Genomic DNA, 18,019 nt, shown 5'->3' on the forward strand with positions numbered 1-18,019 from the left:
AGTCGGGGGTGTTTTCGAGTAATTAAATATCAATAAATGAATGATCATAACTCGGTCTGGGACTTGCCTGTGTCGCCGTTCCAGGGCAGGGCGGGGCGAGAGGAGGTGTAGCCGCGCATTGGAGCGCGGAAGGAGGCGCGGCTGGGCCTCTGGGCAGGGGCGGGGCGGGGCGGGTTGTTGCCGGAAGCGAACCCGCGTCCCGGAAGTGGGGTGGTCACGGCAGTGCGGCTCCCGCAGCGCCTTAGTCCGCGGACTCCTCGCGTCCTGCTGAGATGGCAAGCGCTGCTGCACCTGCAGCCACAGACTCCACCCTGCCTCCGCCTTTGGAGCAGCTCCGGCACCTAGCAGGGGAGCTGCGGTTCCTCCTTCCTGGAGTGCGGGGTGAGCTGACGTAGTGGGGACGGGCGACGGCCGGGCGGGCTTGGGTGGGAAGGGGCGAGGCCGTGGCGGCGGCGGGGTCCGGGCGGAGGAGGTGGGGTCTGGAGGTGACTCCGCTTACCTGTGCTTTTTCTTTTGCGGCCGCCCGGCCCGCACGCCGTGCCCACTAGTCGGCGAAGCCCGGGAGACCACCAAGGAGTTTGATCGGGAAACCTTTTGGAGGAGACTCCGTGAGTGCCTCTCCTGTTGCAGGCTGCCATCTCTCATCTCTTGCGGCGTCCCTACCCCATTTCTTCCTGCTTTCCCCTGCCCCATCCTGTCTGTGGGGATACCTCGCCTTACCCATCCACGGCACCTCTGAGATTGAGATAGAAAACACTGATTTGGGGTTGTTTTTTTGAGATGTCTCAGCCGGCAAGGGTGGAGAGGGAACGCGTTATCTTCAAAGTTCATGCAGCCGCTGGAGCCTTATCCTTTTGGCACTAACATATTGGCTCCCGCCTCCTCCTCTATCACCTCCCAGGTGAGGCAGCTATGGCAGTGTCAAGGGCAGCCACGACTCTGACCGAAGTCTTTTCTCGACTTCCACTGCCGTCACCACAGGTGGGCTTCACTTTCCTACAGTTCTTGTGATGCCTTGTTATTCCTTAGGAATCCTCTCATTTTCTTTCCACGTTTTACATTCAAAGCTGAGGATTTAATTTCCTCATCTGTCAAGTAAGATGGTGGTTCTCACATTACAGGATTGTTCTGAAGATCAAATTGCCAAATGCAGTAGCTGTCATGGGGTGGGCAGCTCTTCTAAATATTGGTTCATTCTGAAGTTCATCCTGGTTATTTCCCTGCTGATAATTTTTTTTAAAAAGCACTTTCTATTTGCTAGATGTTTTCACATACACGATCCCCATCTGACAGATAAGTAAGCAGGCTCAGACACTCAGGTTAAGGTGGATAAGTAGTGGAGCTAGGATTTAAATTAGGTTCTATCTAATGTCTAAGCTACACCTTTTTTGTTATATTACATAATACTCTTTTACATTGAATTATTTTTTACATTAGTAATAATGTAGACAGTATAAAATTCAAAAGATATCAAAGTTAAATGTGCTGAAAAGTTTATATCTCCTGTCCCTTGTTCCTTTTGTATTATTCCATATACATGCTATGCATATACACACTTATGTATATATACCTGCTTCTTTTTACACATATGATAGGATACCATAAACACTTTTCTGGACCTTTTTAAAAAAAACTAATAACATAGCTTGCAAATTGATTTTTGGGAGCATATATATAAAGTTGCTCAGTTTTTTGTAATGGCAGCATGGTATTCAACAGAGTGGATATAACCATAATTTATCTAACCAGTACTGTGTGGACATTTAAGTTGTTTCCAGTTTGTAACTATTATATTATAAACAGTGCTGTGGTAGATTGCCTAATACAGTCTTTGTGTATATCTATATATTGGTAAAAATTCCCAGAAGTGGAATTGCTAGAACAAAGAATTTGTGCTTTATTATAAAACTTTATTATAAGATACTTGAAAGTAAATATTGTTGGCTGTGGCCAGGTGTGCTCTATGCTGTTTTTCTAGAGCTAGGTATACTTAATTTGGGAGTAAGTTTGTTTTAAAATGACATATTCATTGCCTTATTTTATTTTCATAGTCAATACTTTCATTCTCTTTCTCAATTATATATCTAGATGTTTTGAAATGAAAAAGTCTTCTCTTGCTGCACCTACAGTAGTAAACTCTCTCCACTTACATACCTCAGAGATCTGAGATGAGGAAACAAGAGAATTGTATGAAAGTACTTTAAAAGTTTGTTGAAGAAAGTCAATCTTTATTTCAAAGGGAGTAGTAATGTTACCTTATTTTTCTTATGTGCTGACTCCTTTCTTCCAAATACACTTAGGACTTGTGGCTAAAATTCACAGCTAGTAAGACACCATGAGGAGCAAGAATAGAACTATATTTCTGTACATGCTCAGGACAGTGGTTTTTTTACTCATTGATGAAAAATTAGAATATGGTTTTATTTGAATTATATATATTTGAATCACAATTGCTTTCTTAGGATCTCAGCACATTAGTTCTATTAAAGAATGTTTGGGGTTTTTTTGGTTTTGTTTTATTTTAATTCCAGTTCTTATGGCTTGGTATTTTTATGAAATTGTATGTTTGAATGTTGAAACAATGTCAAATTGGCATAAAAGTTTCTAAGTGCTCTCAATCATTGTATTTATCCATCCCAGACTGGTAACAGACCATTTATGGACTGGCACCAATCTGTGGACCACATTTTGCATAATGCTGGCTTAGAATTGAGCAGAGAAGTGAGGACAAAGAAGGTAAGAGAAAGCCAGTGACTGCTTCGAAGAAAAATAGTCAACATTGAGCATTGTAGAGTCCATGCTAATTACTTTTAGATATACTGAGATTCTGTTAGAAAGAGACAGAGACACACACAGAGGCAGAGAGACAGACAACTGGTTAATGGCCTAAGATAGAGTTGGCAAACTTTTTCTGTAAAGGGCCAGATAGTATACATTTTAGGCTTTGCAGACCTCAACTTTGCCCCTGTAGTGTGAACACAACTGTAGACAATATGTAAACCAAGAGTGTTGGGACTTCCCCGGTGGTGCAGTGGTTAAGAATCCGCCTGCCAATGCAGGTTCGAGCCCTGGTCTGGGAAGATCCCACATGCCACGGAGCAACTAAGCCCGTGCGCCACAACTACTGAGCCTGCGAACCTAGAGCCTGTGCTCCGCAACAAGAGAAGCCACCGCAATGAGAAGCCCACTCACCACAATGAAGAGTAGCCCCCGCTCGCCGCAACTAGAGAAAACCCGTGTGCAGCAACGAAGACCCAATGTAGCAAAAAAAAAAAAAAAAAAAAAAAGTGTGGCTGTGTCCCAGTAACACTTTATTTACAAAACCTGGCATTGGGCCTGATTGGGCCCTTGGGCCCTAGTTTGCCAACTCCTGGTCTAAGATATGGTGAATACCTCGAAACAGATCACAAATATCTTGGGATATAGAGTATCAGGAATAAGTTTTTCCTGCTGTTTCTTCATGTCTTAATCAGTTGTCTGCTCAGTATCTGGTATCCAGCTAACTCCTCTCTGGTATGTTATGAGAATAGCACAGGGCCTAACGCATAATAGGACTTCAGAAAATGTTTGATGATGCTGTATGGATGTCTGCTCTCTTCCACAGTAGATGGGTTGACCACATTGATCTAATCCATTTCCTTTTTTCTTTCTGAAATTGGCTTATCACCTCATAGGAAACCCAGAAGTTCTCTGAACAAGTCCATGCTTCCATCAAGGCAATTATTGCAGTATACTATTCGCTTCCCAAGGATCAGGGTAAGCCACTCCATACACGTAAGCATTCAGTTTATGGGATAGATCTTTGCTACTATGACAGCTTCTATCCTGAAACTTTTACCTTTTCCTCATTTTGAGCATGGAATGTAACTTTCTCCCATAAAGTGCAGTCAAAGGTAGTTATGTAATATATGTGACCTCCATAAGTAAGCGTTTGTGCTAAGGTTCAGATGCTGTGTTCCCATCTCCCCTGCCTTGCCTGACTCTTTTTTTTTTTTAATAAATTTATTTTATTTATTTATTTTTGGCTGCATTGGGTCTTTGTTGCTGAGCGTGGGCTTTCTCTACCTGCAGCGAGTAGGGGCCACTCTTCGTTACGGTGCACGGGCTTCTCATTGTGGTGGCTTCTCTTTTTGTGAAGCACAGGCTCTAGGCATGCGGGCTTCAGTAGTTGTGGCTCACGGGCTCTAGAGCATAGGTTCAGTAGTTGTGGCACACGGGCTTAGTTGCTCCGCGGCATGTGGGATCTTCCCGGACCAGGGTTCGAACCTGTGTCCCCTGCACTGGCAGGCGGATTCTTAACCACTGTGCCACCAGGGAAGCCCTTGCTTGACTCTTAACATTTTTAATTCTCCCTGGCTCCTCCCTCTCTCTAACATTATAACTGCCACAGATGCTGGTTGGATATCAGCCCCATCCCCAGGCCCAGGCAGTCCCCAGGCTCCTCCACCCATATTACATCACATGCTGTTCCTGAGCTCCCTTATAGGTTAAGTGGCCTCCAGCCCTGCTTGTATATTCATGCCTTGATTATAATCATGCTATAATTATAAATGAGTACATGTCTCATGGATCTTCAGGGCTACTCATGTGGTTTAAACTTAAAGTGTTTTATCCACAGTTGTCAAGAAGCCACTGGTTTTTTTTAAATTTATTTTTGGTGACGACCAGGCTGCTTAGTCTTTGGGTTTGGCTACAGGAATCACCCTGCGAAAGCTGGTACGGAGTGCCACTCTGGACATCGTGGATGGCATGGCTCAGCTTGTGGAAGTGCTTTATATCACTCCAACTCAGAGGTAGTGATGCCACAGTTGGGGTTATTGGTTAATGGGGTTCCTTGCTTCTGGGAGGGGGGAAAAACTAATTTTAACAGCAAAGTTACTGATAACTGAGAATAATGACCAGCAGGAAGGACCTTTTAGGAAACAGGAACCTAGGTTATTGATACATCCTTATTGATTCCTTTCTGCAGCCCTGAGAACCTTATTTCCTACAACAGTGTCTGGGAGGCGTGCCAGCAGGTGCCTCGGATCCCAAGAGGTGGGTGAGAGTGCAAAGTGGACATCGACTCTGCTGGCCAAAGCAGATAGACGTCTCATATCTAGCTGCCATTTTTGTAGTATATATGTATTTTTACTTATATAAAGAGCTTAGTGAAATAGATCTGGTTTATCACCAACATGAAAAGACAGGTATTAATACTTTTTGCCAGTCTTTTTAGTTCTCATAACTTCTAAATTCAAACACTCTCTGGCTGTGGCTCTGTCTCTTGTTGAAAGACATGGTTTCCTCTTCTGGTCCTGCCCCAGGGGCAGTATTTTGAGGACACTGAAGCAGTTATGAGGTAGAGCCTGCTAGGCCAAAAGCAGTGGTCATCTAAGAGGACCATGATGAGAAACATCATATGACCATTTTATTTCTTCCTGTGGTGAATGACAAAAAGCTTTTCAGCCCCTGTCTGAGTACCCAGAGGATGTATGTGAGAAGAATTTTACATTAAAATGCTGCCCTTGTTGACTGTCCTTGGCACTCCTTTCAAATGGGAACATTGTTGCTTTTTGCAGACTTAAGAGAATTGTTGGGTTTCTTCTCTAATTATAGTACTTCCAATTCTTCACTCATAGATAACAAAGCTGCAGCCCTTTTAGTGCTGACGAAGAGTGTGGATCTTGTGAAGGATGCACATGAGGAAATGGAGCAGGTGAGGGGACCTCTGTCTTTGATGGTCATCAGAAGGCAACTCTGTCTAGATGAGGATCGGTTATAAAGAGAGAAGATGTGCTGAGCGTCGACCAAATAGGTCCCATCCTCACTCCTGTCCTCCATCTCCTATCTCCCACCCCGTGCTGCTGTGTGATTTAGTACCATTCCCCTCTGTTCCACTGCTGCACTAGGAGAGTCAGAAGAGGGTTTATGAAGTGATTCAACTCTGTAGCCATTAGGGAAGTAGCAGGCTAAAGTCTGGGGACAACTCGGACATGATGCTGAAAGTACAACACCTTTTTATTTTTTTGGCATTCACATGTATCATGGTGTGCCTTAGGCTGTGGAAGAATGTGACCCTTACTATGGCCTCTTGAGTGACATTGAGGAGGACAACTCTGACAGCCACGGTGATGAGGAGGATATATTGGGATGTCCAAGCAATCGGGACTCATATTGGTCAGAGGAAGATCAGGAGCTCATAATCCCATGCCTTGCACTGGTGAGAGCATCCAAAGCCTGCCTGAAGAAAATCCGGCTCTCAGTGGCAGAGAATGGGAAGAAGGATCAGGTGGCTCAGCTGGATGACATTGTGGACATTTCTGATGAGATCAGCCCTAGGTAAGCGTCATCTCCACTCAAAACCTCTCAGCAGCAGCATTCTGATGTCAACTTGTGCCGTCAACCCAAGGTTTTTCCCCACCTTTTTATTTTGAAAATTTTCAAACCTACAGGAAGGTTGAAAAAGTATTGCAGTGAGTACCTATACCTCCATCTAGATTCACCTATTGTTCACAATTTTTTCTCTATTGGTTTATTTCTCTATAATTAGAGGTAGCTTTTTAAAAATTGAAGTAGATGTGCCATTTTTATCCCTGAACCATTTGAGAGTAAGTTGCAGACATTAATGACATTTCACCCCTAAATATTTCAGTGTGTATCTCCTAAGAACAAACATTCTTACTCTTAGTATTACATTTAAGAAATTTACATCAACTATAATAATGTTATCTAATATTCAGATTTCCCCAGTTGTCTCTACAATGTCTTTTATAGCTTTTTTTTAAAAATTCAGGGTTCCGTCAAGGTGTCATGCCACATTTGGTTGTCTTCTCTTTGGTGTCTTGCAACTACAACAGTCCCTGTCCTTTTTAGCTTCTTTTGACATTGACTATTTTTTTTAATGTATTTTTTTAACATTGACATTTTTAAAGAATCCAGGTCAGTTGCCATGTAGAATATCCAACAATCTGGATTTATGTGATTGTTTTCTCATAATTATATTCAGGTTAAACACTTTTTGGCAAGAATATCACATAGTTGAGTGTTTTGTGCTTTTCATTGTATCATATCATATCGGGGAGGCACATGGTGTTAGTTTGTCCCATTATTGGTGGTATAGTAATAACTTGATTGCTTGGTTAAAGTGGTGCCCACTTTAGTGGCATTCAGGGATGAACCCTGCCTGTGTTAGTTATTAAATTTATGGTTTCAGATCCTCACATTTTTAACTAAATTAATTATGTCCCATCCTACTGGTCAAGGGAGGTTCCCCCCCAGCTTCCTAGTGAAACAGGGTATGTATGTATTCTGTAAATACTGGTTGAATTGGTTATTTATTGGTTGCCCAATTTAAGGAACTGATACGCATTTCTGGGAGTCATTTTTTCACTAGTCACATCCTTACTTGTATACTGGAGACCACCCAACTGAGCTTTCTTCCTTCTTTGTTAATGGTTATTTTTGCTTTCTCCCCTTAAGTGTGGATGATTTGGCTCTGAGCATATACCCACCTGTGTGCCATCCAACTGTGCGAATCAATGTAAGTACCAGCTTTGAGGGAATAGCTACAGACCTAATTGGTAGAATTTCAGTAATCACTAGTATTTCCTTTAAGCTATAGGGAATATGTTTATTTGTTACACTTGGATGCAAGTACAACAGTAATGTCACGATGTGTTTGTGCTTGATCTTTATCAAGCTGAATTTGAATTCTAATAGCCACGAGCTCTGGTAGTACTCTCTTCCATAACCACTTGGGTAATCATTTAGAAAAACCCAAAGACCATGGAAAATCCTGCTTTGAAAAGAAAGTCTTAATTACTACAGTGCTTTAGGATTCTTTCAACCTGAAGTCACAAGTTTCTAATTTCCTATATAGGCCAAAATAGGTGTTTCAGAAACATACTCTGTTTTAATATCAACACATTGTATAATTTAACCACAAGGGTTAAGCTCTTTATAAAAATCTGATTTTATTGTATTCTTTCAAGTCCTGGGTCCTGTGCTAGAGTTCTATTCTCTTATTTTTATAAACTTCAACTTCTTATGTCTCATTTTATTGGAAAGAGAAGCAAAACTGCCAGTGGCTTATATTTTACCATCAGATGTATCAATCCTAATAATATTTGGTAAATTAGATAGAGGAAATTAGAGCGATCAAATGTATCTTCACAATGTGCAAACACCTTGGAGTACAATAGGATCCTTTTGGGCATTAACTTTTTTTTTCCCACATACACTTTTTTAAAAGTTGACTTCGTAAGAAATAAACACCTTTAGCAATATGCCTTGTCAGTTACCCCAAATAAAATTTTAAGGAATGCACAGTGTATTGGAAGCATACATACATCCTCATGTTATCTTGTTATTGGTATTCCTAAAATTCTGTAAGTAAATTAAAAAAAAAAAAATCCAGGGGCTTCCCTGATGGTGCAGTGGTTAAGAATCCACCTGCTGGAAGTTGGAGGAAGATGGCAGAAGAGTAAGACGTGGAGATCACCTTCTTCCCCACAGATACACCAGAAATACATCTACACGTGGAACAACTCCTACAGAACACCTACTGAATGCTGGCAGAAGACCTCAGACCCAAAAGGCAAGAAACACCCCACGTACCTGGGTAGGGCAAAAGAAAAAAGTAAACAGAGACAAAAGAATAGGGATGGGACCTGCACCAGTGGGAGGGAGCCGTGAAGGAGGAAAGGTTTCCACACACTAGAAGCCCCTTCGCGGATGGAGACTGCGGGGGGCAGAGGCGGGGAGCTTCGGAGCCACGGAGGACAGCGCAGCAACAGGGGTGCGGAGGGAAAAGCAGAGAGATTCCCGTACAGAGGATCGGTGCCGACCGGCACTCACCAGCCCGAGAGGCTTCTCTGCTCACCCGCCGGGGCGGGCGGGGCTGGGAGCTGAGGCTTGGGCTTCATTCGGATCACAGGGAGAGGACTAGGGGCATGAGCACAGCCTGAAGGGGTTAGTGCACCACGGCTGGCCAGGAGGGAGTCCGGGGAAAAGTCTGGACCTGCCGAAGAGGCAAGAGACTTTTTCTTCCCTCTCTGTTTCCTGGTGTGCGAGGAAAGGGGATTACCAGTGCTGCTTAAAGGAGCTTCAGAGACAGGTGAGAGCCGCGGCTATCAGCGGGCACCCCAAAGACGGGCATGAGACGCTAAGGCTGCTGCTGCCGCCACCAGGAAGCCTGTGTGTGAGCACAGGTTACTCTCCACACCTCCCTTCCAGGGAGACTGTGCAGCCTGCCACTGCCAGGGTGCCGGGATCCAGGGACAACTTCCCCAGGAGAATGTACGGTGCGCCTCAGGCTGGTGCAACGTCACGCCAGCCTCTGCCGCCTCAGGGTCGCCCCACATCCTTACCCCTCCCTCCCCCCGGCCTGAGTGAGCTGGAGCTCCCGCATCAGCTGCTCCTTTAACCCTGTCCTATCTGAGCGAAGAACAGACGCCCTCCAGCGACCTACACACAGAGGCGGGGCCAAATCCAAAGCTGAGCCCCGGGAGCTGTGCGAACAAAGAAGAGAAAGGGAAATCTCTCCCAGCAGCCTCAGGGGCAGCGGATTAAATCTCCGCAATCAGCTTGATGTACCCTGCATCTGTGGAATACATGAATAGACAACGAATCATCCCAAATTGAGGAGGTGGACTTTGAGAGCAAGATTTATTATTTTTTCCCCTTTTCCTCTTTTTGCGAGTGTGTATGTGTATGTTTCTGTGTGAGATTTTGTCTGTATAGCTTTGCTTTCACCATTTGTCCTAGGGTTCTATCCGTCCGTTTTTTTGTTTGTTTTTTTACTTTTTAAAAAAATTGTTTTCTTAATATTTTTAATATTTTATTTTATCTTTATTTTATTTTACCCTTTTTCTTTCTACTTTTTCTCCCTTTTATTCTGAGCTATGTGGATGAAAGGCTCTTGGTGCTTCAGCCAGGAGTCAGTGCTGTGCCTCCGAGGTGGGAGAGCCAATTTCAGGACACTGGTCCACAAGAGACCTCCCAGCTCCACGTAATATCAAATGGCAAAAATCTCCCAGAGATCTCCATCTCAACACCAGCACCCAGCTTCACTCAACGACCAGCAAGCTACCGTGCAGGACACCCTATGGCAAACAACTAGCAAACAGGAACACAACCCCACCCATTAGCAGAGAGGCTGCCTAAAATCATAAGTCCACAGACACCCCAAAACACACCACCAGATGTGGACCTGCCCACCAGAAAGGCAAGATCTAGCCTCATCCACCAGAATACAGGCAGTAGTCCCTTCCACCAGGAAGAATACACAAGCCACTGAACCAACTTTAGCCACTGGGGACAGACACCAAAAACAATGAGAACTATGAACCTGCAGCCTGCAGAAAGGAGACCCCAAACACAGTAAGATAAGCAAAATGAGAAGACAGAAAAACACACCGCAGATGAAGGAGCAAGATAAAAACCCACCAGACCTAACAAATGAAGAGGAAATAGGCAGTCTACCTGAAAAAGAATTCAGAATAATGATAGTAAAAATGATCCACAATCTTGGAAATAGAATAGAGAAAATGCAAGAAACATTCAACAAGGACCTACAAGAAGTAAAAATCAAACAAGCAACGATGAACAACACAATAAATGAAATGAAAAATACTCTAGGTGGGATCAATAGCAGAATAACTGAGGCAGAAGAACAGATAAGTGACCTGGAAGATAAAATAGTGGAAATAACTACTGCAGAGCAGAATAAAGAAAAAAGAATGAAAAGAACTGAGGACAGTCTCAGAGATCTCTGGGACAACATTAAACACACCAACATTCGAATTATAGGGGTTCCAAAAGAAGAAGAGAAAAAGGGACTGAGAAAATATTTGAAGAGATTATAGTGGAAAACTTCCCTAATATGGGAAAGGAAATAGTTAATCAAGTCCAGGAAGCACAGAGAGTCCCATACAGGATAAATCCAAGGAGAAATACGCCAAGACACATATTAAACTGTCAAGAATTAAATACAAAGAAAACATATTAAAAGCAGTAAGGGAAAATAAATAACACACAAGGGAATCCCCACAAGGTTAACAGCTGATCTTTCAGCAGAAACTCTGCAAGCCAGAATGGACTGGCAGGACATATTTAAAGTGATGAAGGAGAAAAACCTGCAACCAAGATTACTCTACCCAGCAAGGATCTCATTCAGATTTGAAATTAAAACCTTTACAGACAAGCAAAAGCTGAGAGTTCAGCACCACCAAACAGCTTTACAACAAATGCTAAAGGAACTTCTCTACACAAGAAACACAGGATAAGGAAAAGACCTACAATAACGAACCAAAAACAATTAAGAAAATGGGAATAGGAACATACATATCAATAATTACCTTAACTGTAAATGGATTAAATGCTTCCACTAAAAGACACAGATTGACTAAATAGATACAAAAACAAGACCATATATATGCTGTCTACAAGAGACTCACTTCAGACTTAGAGACAAATACAGACTGAAAGTGAAGGGATGGAAAAAGATACTCCATGCAAATGGAAACCAAAAGAAAGCTGGAGTAGCAATTCTCATGTCAGACAAAATAGACTTTAAAACAAAGACTATTATAAGAGAGACAGAAGGACAGTACATAATGATCAAGGGATTGATCCAAGAAGAAGATATAACAATTGTAAATATTTATGCACCCAACATAGGAGCACCTCAATACATAAGGCAAATACTAACAGCCATAAAAGGGGAAATCAACAGTAACACATTCATAGTAGGGGACTTTAATACCCCACTTTCACCCATGGACAGATCATCCAAAATGAAAGTAAATAAAGAAACACAAGCTTTAAATGATACATTAAAAAAGATGGACTTAATTGATATTTATAGGACACTCCATCCAAAAACAACAGAATACACATTTTTCTGTTGTGCTCATGGAACATTCTCCAGAATAGATCATATCTTGGGTCACAAATCAAGCCTTGGTAAATTTAAGAAAATTGAAATTGTATCAAGTATCTTTTCCGACCACAACGCCATGAGAGTAGATATCAATTACAGGAAAAGAACTGTAAAAAATACAAACACATGGAGGCTAAACAATACACTGCTTACTAACGAAGTGATCACTGAAGAAATCAAAGAGGAAATTAAAAAATACCTAGAAACAAATGACAATGGAGACACGACGACCCAAAACCTATGGGATGCAGCAAAAGCAGTTCAAAGAGGGAAGTTTATAGCAATACAATCCTACCTTAAGAAACAGGAAACATTACGAATAAACAACCTAACCTTGCACCTAAAGCAATTAGAGAAAGAAGAACAAAAAAACCCTAAAGTTAGCAGAAGGAAAGAAATCATAACGATCAGATCAGAAATAAATGAAAAAGAAATGAAGGAAGCGAAGCAAAGATCAATAAAACTAAAAGCTGGTTCTTTGAGAAGATAAACAAAATTGATAACCCATTAGCCAGACTCATCAAGAAAAAAAGGGAGAAGACTCAAATCAATAGAGTTAGAAATGAAAAAGGAGAAGTAAAAAATGACACTGCAGAAATACAAAAGATCATGAGAGATTACTACAAGCAACTCTATGCCAATAAACTGGACAACCTGGAAGAAATGGACAAATTCTTAGAAATGCACAACCTGCCAAGACTGAATCAGGAAGAAATAGAAAATATGAACAGACCAATCACAAGCACTGAAATTGCAACTGGGATTAAAAATCTTCAACCAACAAAAGCCCAGGACCAGATGGCTTCACAGGTGAATTCTATCAAACGTTTAGAGAAGAGCTAACACCTATCCTTCTCAAACTCTTCCAAAATATAGCAGAGGGAGGAACACTCCCAAATTCCTTCTACGAAGCCACCATCACCTTGAGACCAAAACCAGACAAGGATGTCACAAAGAAAGAAAACTACAGGCCAGTATCACTGATGAACATAGATGCAAGAATCCGCAACAAAATACTAGCAAGCAGAATCCAACAGTACATTAAAAGGATCACATACCATTATAAACTGTTTATCCCAGGAATGCAAGTATTCTTCAATATATGCAAATCAATCAACGTGATACATCATATTAACAAATTGAAGGAGAAAAACCATATGATCATCTCAATAGATGCAGAGAAAGCTTTCGACAAAATTCAACCCCCATTTATGATAAAAACCCTGCAGAAAGTAGGCATAGAGGGAACTTTCCTCAACATAATAAAGGCCATATATGACAAACCCACAGCCAACATCGTCCTCAGTGGTGAAAAACTGAAACCATTTCCACTAAGATCAGGAACAAGACAAGGTTGCCCACTCTCACCACTCTTATTCAACATAGTTTTGGAATCAGAGAAGAAAAGGAAATAAAAGGAATCCAAATCGAAAAAGAAGTAAAGCATGTCACTGTTTGCAGATGACGTGGTAGTATACATAGAGAATCCTAAAGATGCTACCAGAAAACTACTAGAGCTAATCAATGAATTTGGTAAAGTAGCAGGATACAAAATTAATGCACAGAAATCTCTGGCATTCCTATACACTAATGATGAAAAATCTGAAAGTGAAATCAAGAAAACACTCCCATTTACCATTGCAACAAAAAGAATAAAATATCTATGAATAAACCTACCTAAGGAGACAAAAGACCTGTATGCAGAAAATAAGACACTGATGAAAGAAATTAAAGATGATACAAATAGATGGAGAGATATACCATATTCTTGGATTGGAAGAATCAACATTGTGAAAATGACTCTACTACCCAAAGCAATCTACAGATTCAATGCAATCCCTATCAAACTACCACTGGCATTTTTCACAGAACTAGAACAAAAAATTTCACAATTTGTATGGAAACACAAAAGACCCCGAATAGCCAAAGCAATCTTGAGAACGAAAAACGGAGCTGGAGGAATCAGGCTCCCTGACTTCAGGGTATACTACAAAGCTACAGTAATCAAGACAGTATGGTACTGGCACAAAAACAGAAATATAGTTCAATGGAACAGGATAGAAAGCCCAGAGATAAACCCACGCACATATGGTCACCTTATCTTTGATAAAGGAGGCAGGAATGTACAGTGGAGAAAGGACAGCCTCTTCAGTAAGTGGTGCTGGGAAAACTGGAGACATATATGGAAACATGTAAAAGTATGACATTAGAACAATCCCTAACACCATACACAAAAATAAGCTCAAGATGGATTAAAGACCTAAATGTAAGGCCAGAAACTATCAAACTCTCAGAGGAAAACATAGGTAGAACACTCTATGATATAAATCAAGATCCTTTTTGACCCACCTCCTAGAGAAATGGAAATAAAAACAAAAATAAACAAATGGGACCTAATGAAACTTCACAGCTTTTTGCACAGCAAAGGAAACCATAAACAAGACCAAAAGACAACCCTCAGAATGGGAGAAGATATTAACAAATGAAGCAACTGACAAAGGATTAATCTCCAAAATTTACAAGCAGCTCATGCACCTCAATAACAAAAAAACAAACAACCCAATCCAAAAATGGGCAGAAGACCTAAATAGACATTTCTCCAAAGAAGGTATACAGATTGCCAACAAACAGATGAAACAATGCTCAACATCATTAATCATTAGAGAAATGCAAATCAAAACTACAATGAGATATCATCTCACACCAGTCAGAATGGCCGTCATCAAAAAATCTAGAAACAAATGCTGGAGAGGGTGTGGAGAAAAGCAAACACTCTTGCACTGTTGGTGGGAATGTGAATTGGTACAGCCACTGTGGAGAACAGTATGAAGGTTCCTTAAAAAACTACAAATAGGGGCTTCCCTGGTAGCACAGTGGTTGAGAATCTTCCTGCTAGTGCAGGGATCATGGGTTCGAGCCCTGGTCTGGGAAGATCCCACATGTCACGGAGCAACTGGGCCCGTGAGCCACAACTACTGAGCCTGCGCGTCTGGAGCCTGTGCTCCGCAACAAGAGAGGCCGCAATAGAGGCCCGCGCATCGCGATGAAGAGTGGCCCCCGCTTGCCACAATTAGAGAAAGGCCTCCCACAGAAACGAAGACCCAACACAGCAAAAATAAATAAATTTTAAAAAACTACAAATAGAACTACCATATGACCCAGAAATCCCACTCTTGGGCATATACCCTGAGAAAACCATAATTCAAAAAGAGTCATGTACCAAAATGTTCATTGCAGCTCTATTTACAATAGCCCGGAGATGGAAACAACCTAAGTGCCCATCATCGGATGAATGGATAAAGAAGATGTGGCACATATATACAATGGAATATTACTCGCCTTAAAAAGAAACGAAATTGAATTATTTGCGGTGAGGTGGATGGACCTAGAGTCTGTCATACAGCGTGAAGTCAGAAAGAGAAAGACACATACCGTATGCTAACACATATATATGGAATCCAAGAAAAAAAAATGTCATGAAGAACCTAGGGGTAAGACAGGAATAAAGACACAGACCTACTACTAGAGAACGGACTTGATGATATGGGGAGGGGGAAGGGTAAGCTGTGACAAAGTGAGAGAGTGCAATGTTCATATATACATTACTGAACATAAAATAGGTAGTGGGAAGCAGCCGCATAGCACAGGGAAATCAACTTGGTGCTTTGTGACCACCTGAAGCCCATGCATCTAGAGTCCATGCTCCACAACAAGAGAAGCCACTGCAGTGAGAAACCTACGCACCACAGTGAAGAGTATCCCCCCGCTCACCACAACTAAAGAAAGCCCGTGCAGCAAGGAAGACCCAATGCAGCCAAAAAAAAAAATCCAGTTGTTTCTGCTATTATATATCCTGAACTATCAGCAATTGGGACAAATTCAGGTTATATTCTTCCTTTTTCTGTTTTAATTAAAAAATATTTTAAATATAGAAAAACTTATAAAGATATTATAGCTGGATTCCCTGGTGGCACAGTGGTTAAGAATCCGCCTGCCAATGCAGGGGACATGGGTTCAAGCCGTGGTCTGGGAAGATCCCACATGCCGCAGAGCAACTAAGCCCGAGTGCCACAACTACTGAGCCTGTGCCCTAGAGCCTGTGAGCCACAACTACTGAGCTCACATGCCACAACTACTGAAGCCTGCGTGCCTAGAGCCCGTGCTCTGCAACAAGAGAAGCCACTGCAATGAGAAGACTGCACACCACAATGAAGACTAGCCCCTGCTCACTGCAACTAGAGAAAGCCAGCACAGCAACAGAAGACCCAATGCAGCCAAAAGTAAATAAATAAATAAGTTTATTTTAAAAAAAGATGTTATAGCAACAGTATTAATAAGATTTTGCTAAATAGAGAAGAATCCATGATCCCACCACCCTAATCTAATCAACATTTTTGTTTTTCACTGTTTTCTCCAATGGATTTTTTATTACTTGAGTATTAAGTAATAATAATGACTTTTTATTACTTGAGTGTTAAAATATTTTAGCTCTCCTTCCCCCACACCCCCTATTTTTCCCTCCTTTCCTTTTTATGGTAGGGCTCAGGGTGAGTAACTTCTCTTGTTTTTTTCTAGTGTGCAAAACTTGTATCCGTTTTAAAGAAGGCACTTGAAATTACAAAGTGAGTATGAAGACTTATCCCCAAATAGCTTTTTGAGAATAAACCTATATAGCCATTCTCAACACCCAAACCCCCATTTCGAGGAGCAGAAGGTGAGTGTAGTGTTTTATTTCAACTTTACCTGTGGAGCAGCTGTATTTCTGCAGAGAAACTTGCCTTTTCTTACTGTAATTTTCCCTGTGCTCCCTTTTGAGGATAGGTTTTTCCTTGACATTATAATAAATTTAACTTCTGGTTTTCCCATTCCATTTGCAGAGCAAGTCATGTGACCCCACAGCCAGAAGATAGTTGGATCCCTTTACTTATTAATGCTGTTGATCATTGCATGAACAGAATCAAGGAGCTCACTCAGCATGAAGTTGAATTATGAATTTTCAGGCTCATTTGTACTCGCCTCTCTCCCTTTCTTACTGTCACAGCCAAGCTCTGATGTCTGCTTTTAGAATGGGGCTAGGATACTTTCTGGATCGAAAGGGAGGTCCTGTCTATACTTATCAAGAGACACTATTACCAAAGTTTGTTGATTAGGCCAAACTGGCAATTATTTATAAACCATATGAATATGATATGTTTTTCTGTGCCAGATATAAAGGATAACTATGAGTTTTTGTTCTTGAGTTGCCTCTCAGAGATTCCTGGGGAAGCTGCCTTATTCCCTATTTGCAATAACGTGTGTCGTTTCATTGTTAAAGATATTGATAGTCTCAATAAAATGCTAACCTACTAGTGGTTAAATGAGTACCTTTCCAAAGTCTTTTCTACCAGAAATATGTGGGTTGAGACTAACAACATTGCTTTTGTTTAGGTTTATAGGTCTAAAGATCTGATTCTGCTCAGAAATATATTTAGAACAAAAAGACTTGACTTTTTTTAGAGCAGATGTCTCCAGAACCCCTCTTAGTACTTCAGCATGTTATAGAATATAATTATTCTTACCAGGAGGTTCTTCTGAATATTATTCCAGTTTACTCCATGCCTCTATTGGTATTGAGCTTGTGAAAATTAATAAAGGGAAACCTTCTTTAAAATGAGTTGAGAGGCCAGAAAGGGCAGGGCCGGGTTGGGGGGGTGCTCTCATGCAGTACCACTGTAGGTCAATAACAGGAAGGACTGTCAGTTACAGACAGGAATGATGTATATTGCCTCTCCTAGGAGAAACTGACTACCCCAGCTACTAAGCCAGTGAGAACCCCTCATCACCCTGAATTCTTGCTTTCCTCCATGGAATTTTCAGAACTCCAGCTTCCTCCTTTTTACTCCTTCATTTGTGGGACTTGCCTGTGGCTTTTACCATAGCCTGTTTGACCCGAATTGCAGTTCTTTGTTATTCCTGAATAAACCCATCTTACTGGTAATATAACTGGCTGTTTTTTTAGGTTAACAAGCTCAGTTGTTAGGTTTGTTCACCTTATTGAACAGGGTTGTTTTCCTTATACATACTTGTATTGTTGTTCTCTATTTTGTATTACGTATC

At 41.5% G+C, this 18,019-nt stretch overlaps 1 protein-coding gene across 1 annotated transcript; it reads left to right on the top strand.

Annotated features, from left to right (window-relative positions):
• Positions 1–224: 224 nt before the first annotated feature.
• Positions 225–17,262, top strand: CCNDBP1 (cyclin D1 binding protein 1). Its single transcript, XM_065871611.1, has 11 exons — positions 225–381; positions 549–608; positions 902–981; positions 3,675–3,756; positions 4,697–4,793; positions 4,970–5,037; positions 5,622–5,698; positions 6,041–6,321; positions 7,462–7,522; positions 16,499–16,545; positions 16,801–17,262. The coding sequence occupies exons 1-11, from the start codon at positions 273–275 to the stop codon at positions 16,913–16,915; spliced, it is 1,077 nt and encodes a 358-aa protein (XP_065727683.1). The 5' UTR covers positions 225–272; the 3' UTR covers positions 16,916–17,262.
• The last annotated feature ends 757 nt before the right edge of the window (positions 17,263–18,019 follow it).

This window comes from Phocoena phocoena, chromosome 2, assembly GCF_963924675.1.
Source record: "Phocoena phocoena chromosome 2, mPhoPho1.1, whole genome shotgun sequence".
Taxonomy (NCBI): domain Eukaryota; kingdom Metazoa; phylum Chordata; class Mammalia; order Artiodactyla; family Phocoenidae; genus Phocoena; species Phocoena phocoena.

What these genes read in the sequence shown, in the direction of transcription:
- CCNDBP1 (XM_065871611.1), top strand. Translation starts at nt 273, where the DNA reads ATGGCAAGCGCTGCTGCACCTGCAGCCACAGACTCCACCCTGCCTCCG. An exon ending in AACCTTTTGGAGGAGACTCC is followed by an intron (nt 609 to 901) that starts GTGAGTGCCTCT and finishes ATCACCTCCCAG; the next exon opens with GTGAGGCAGCTATGGCAGTG. An exon ending in TTCGCTTCCCAAGGATCAGG is followed by an intron (nt 3,757 to 4,696) that starts GTAAGCCACTCC and finishes GTTTGGCTACAG; the next exon opens with GAATCACCCTGCGAAAGCTG.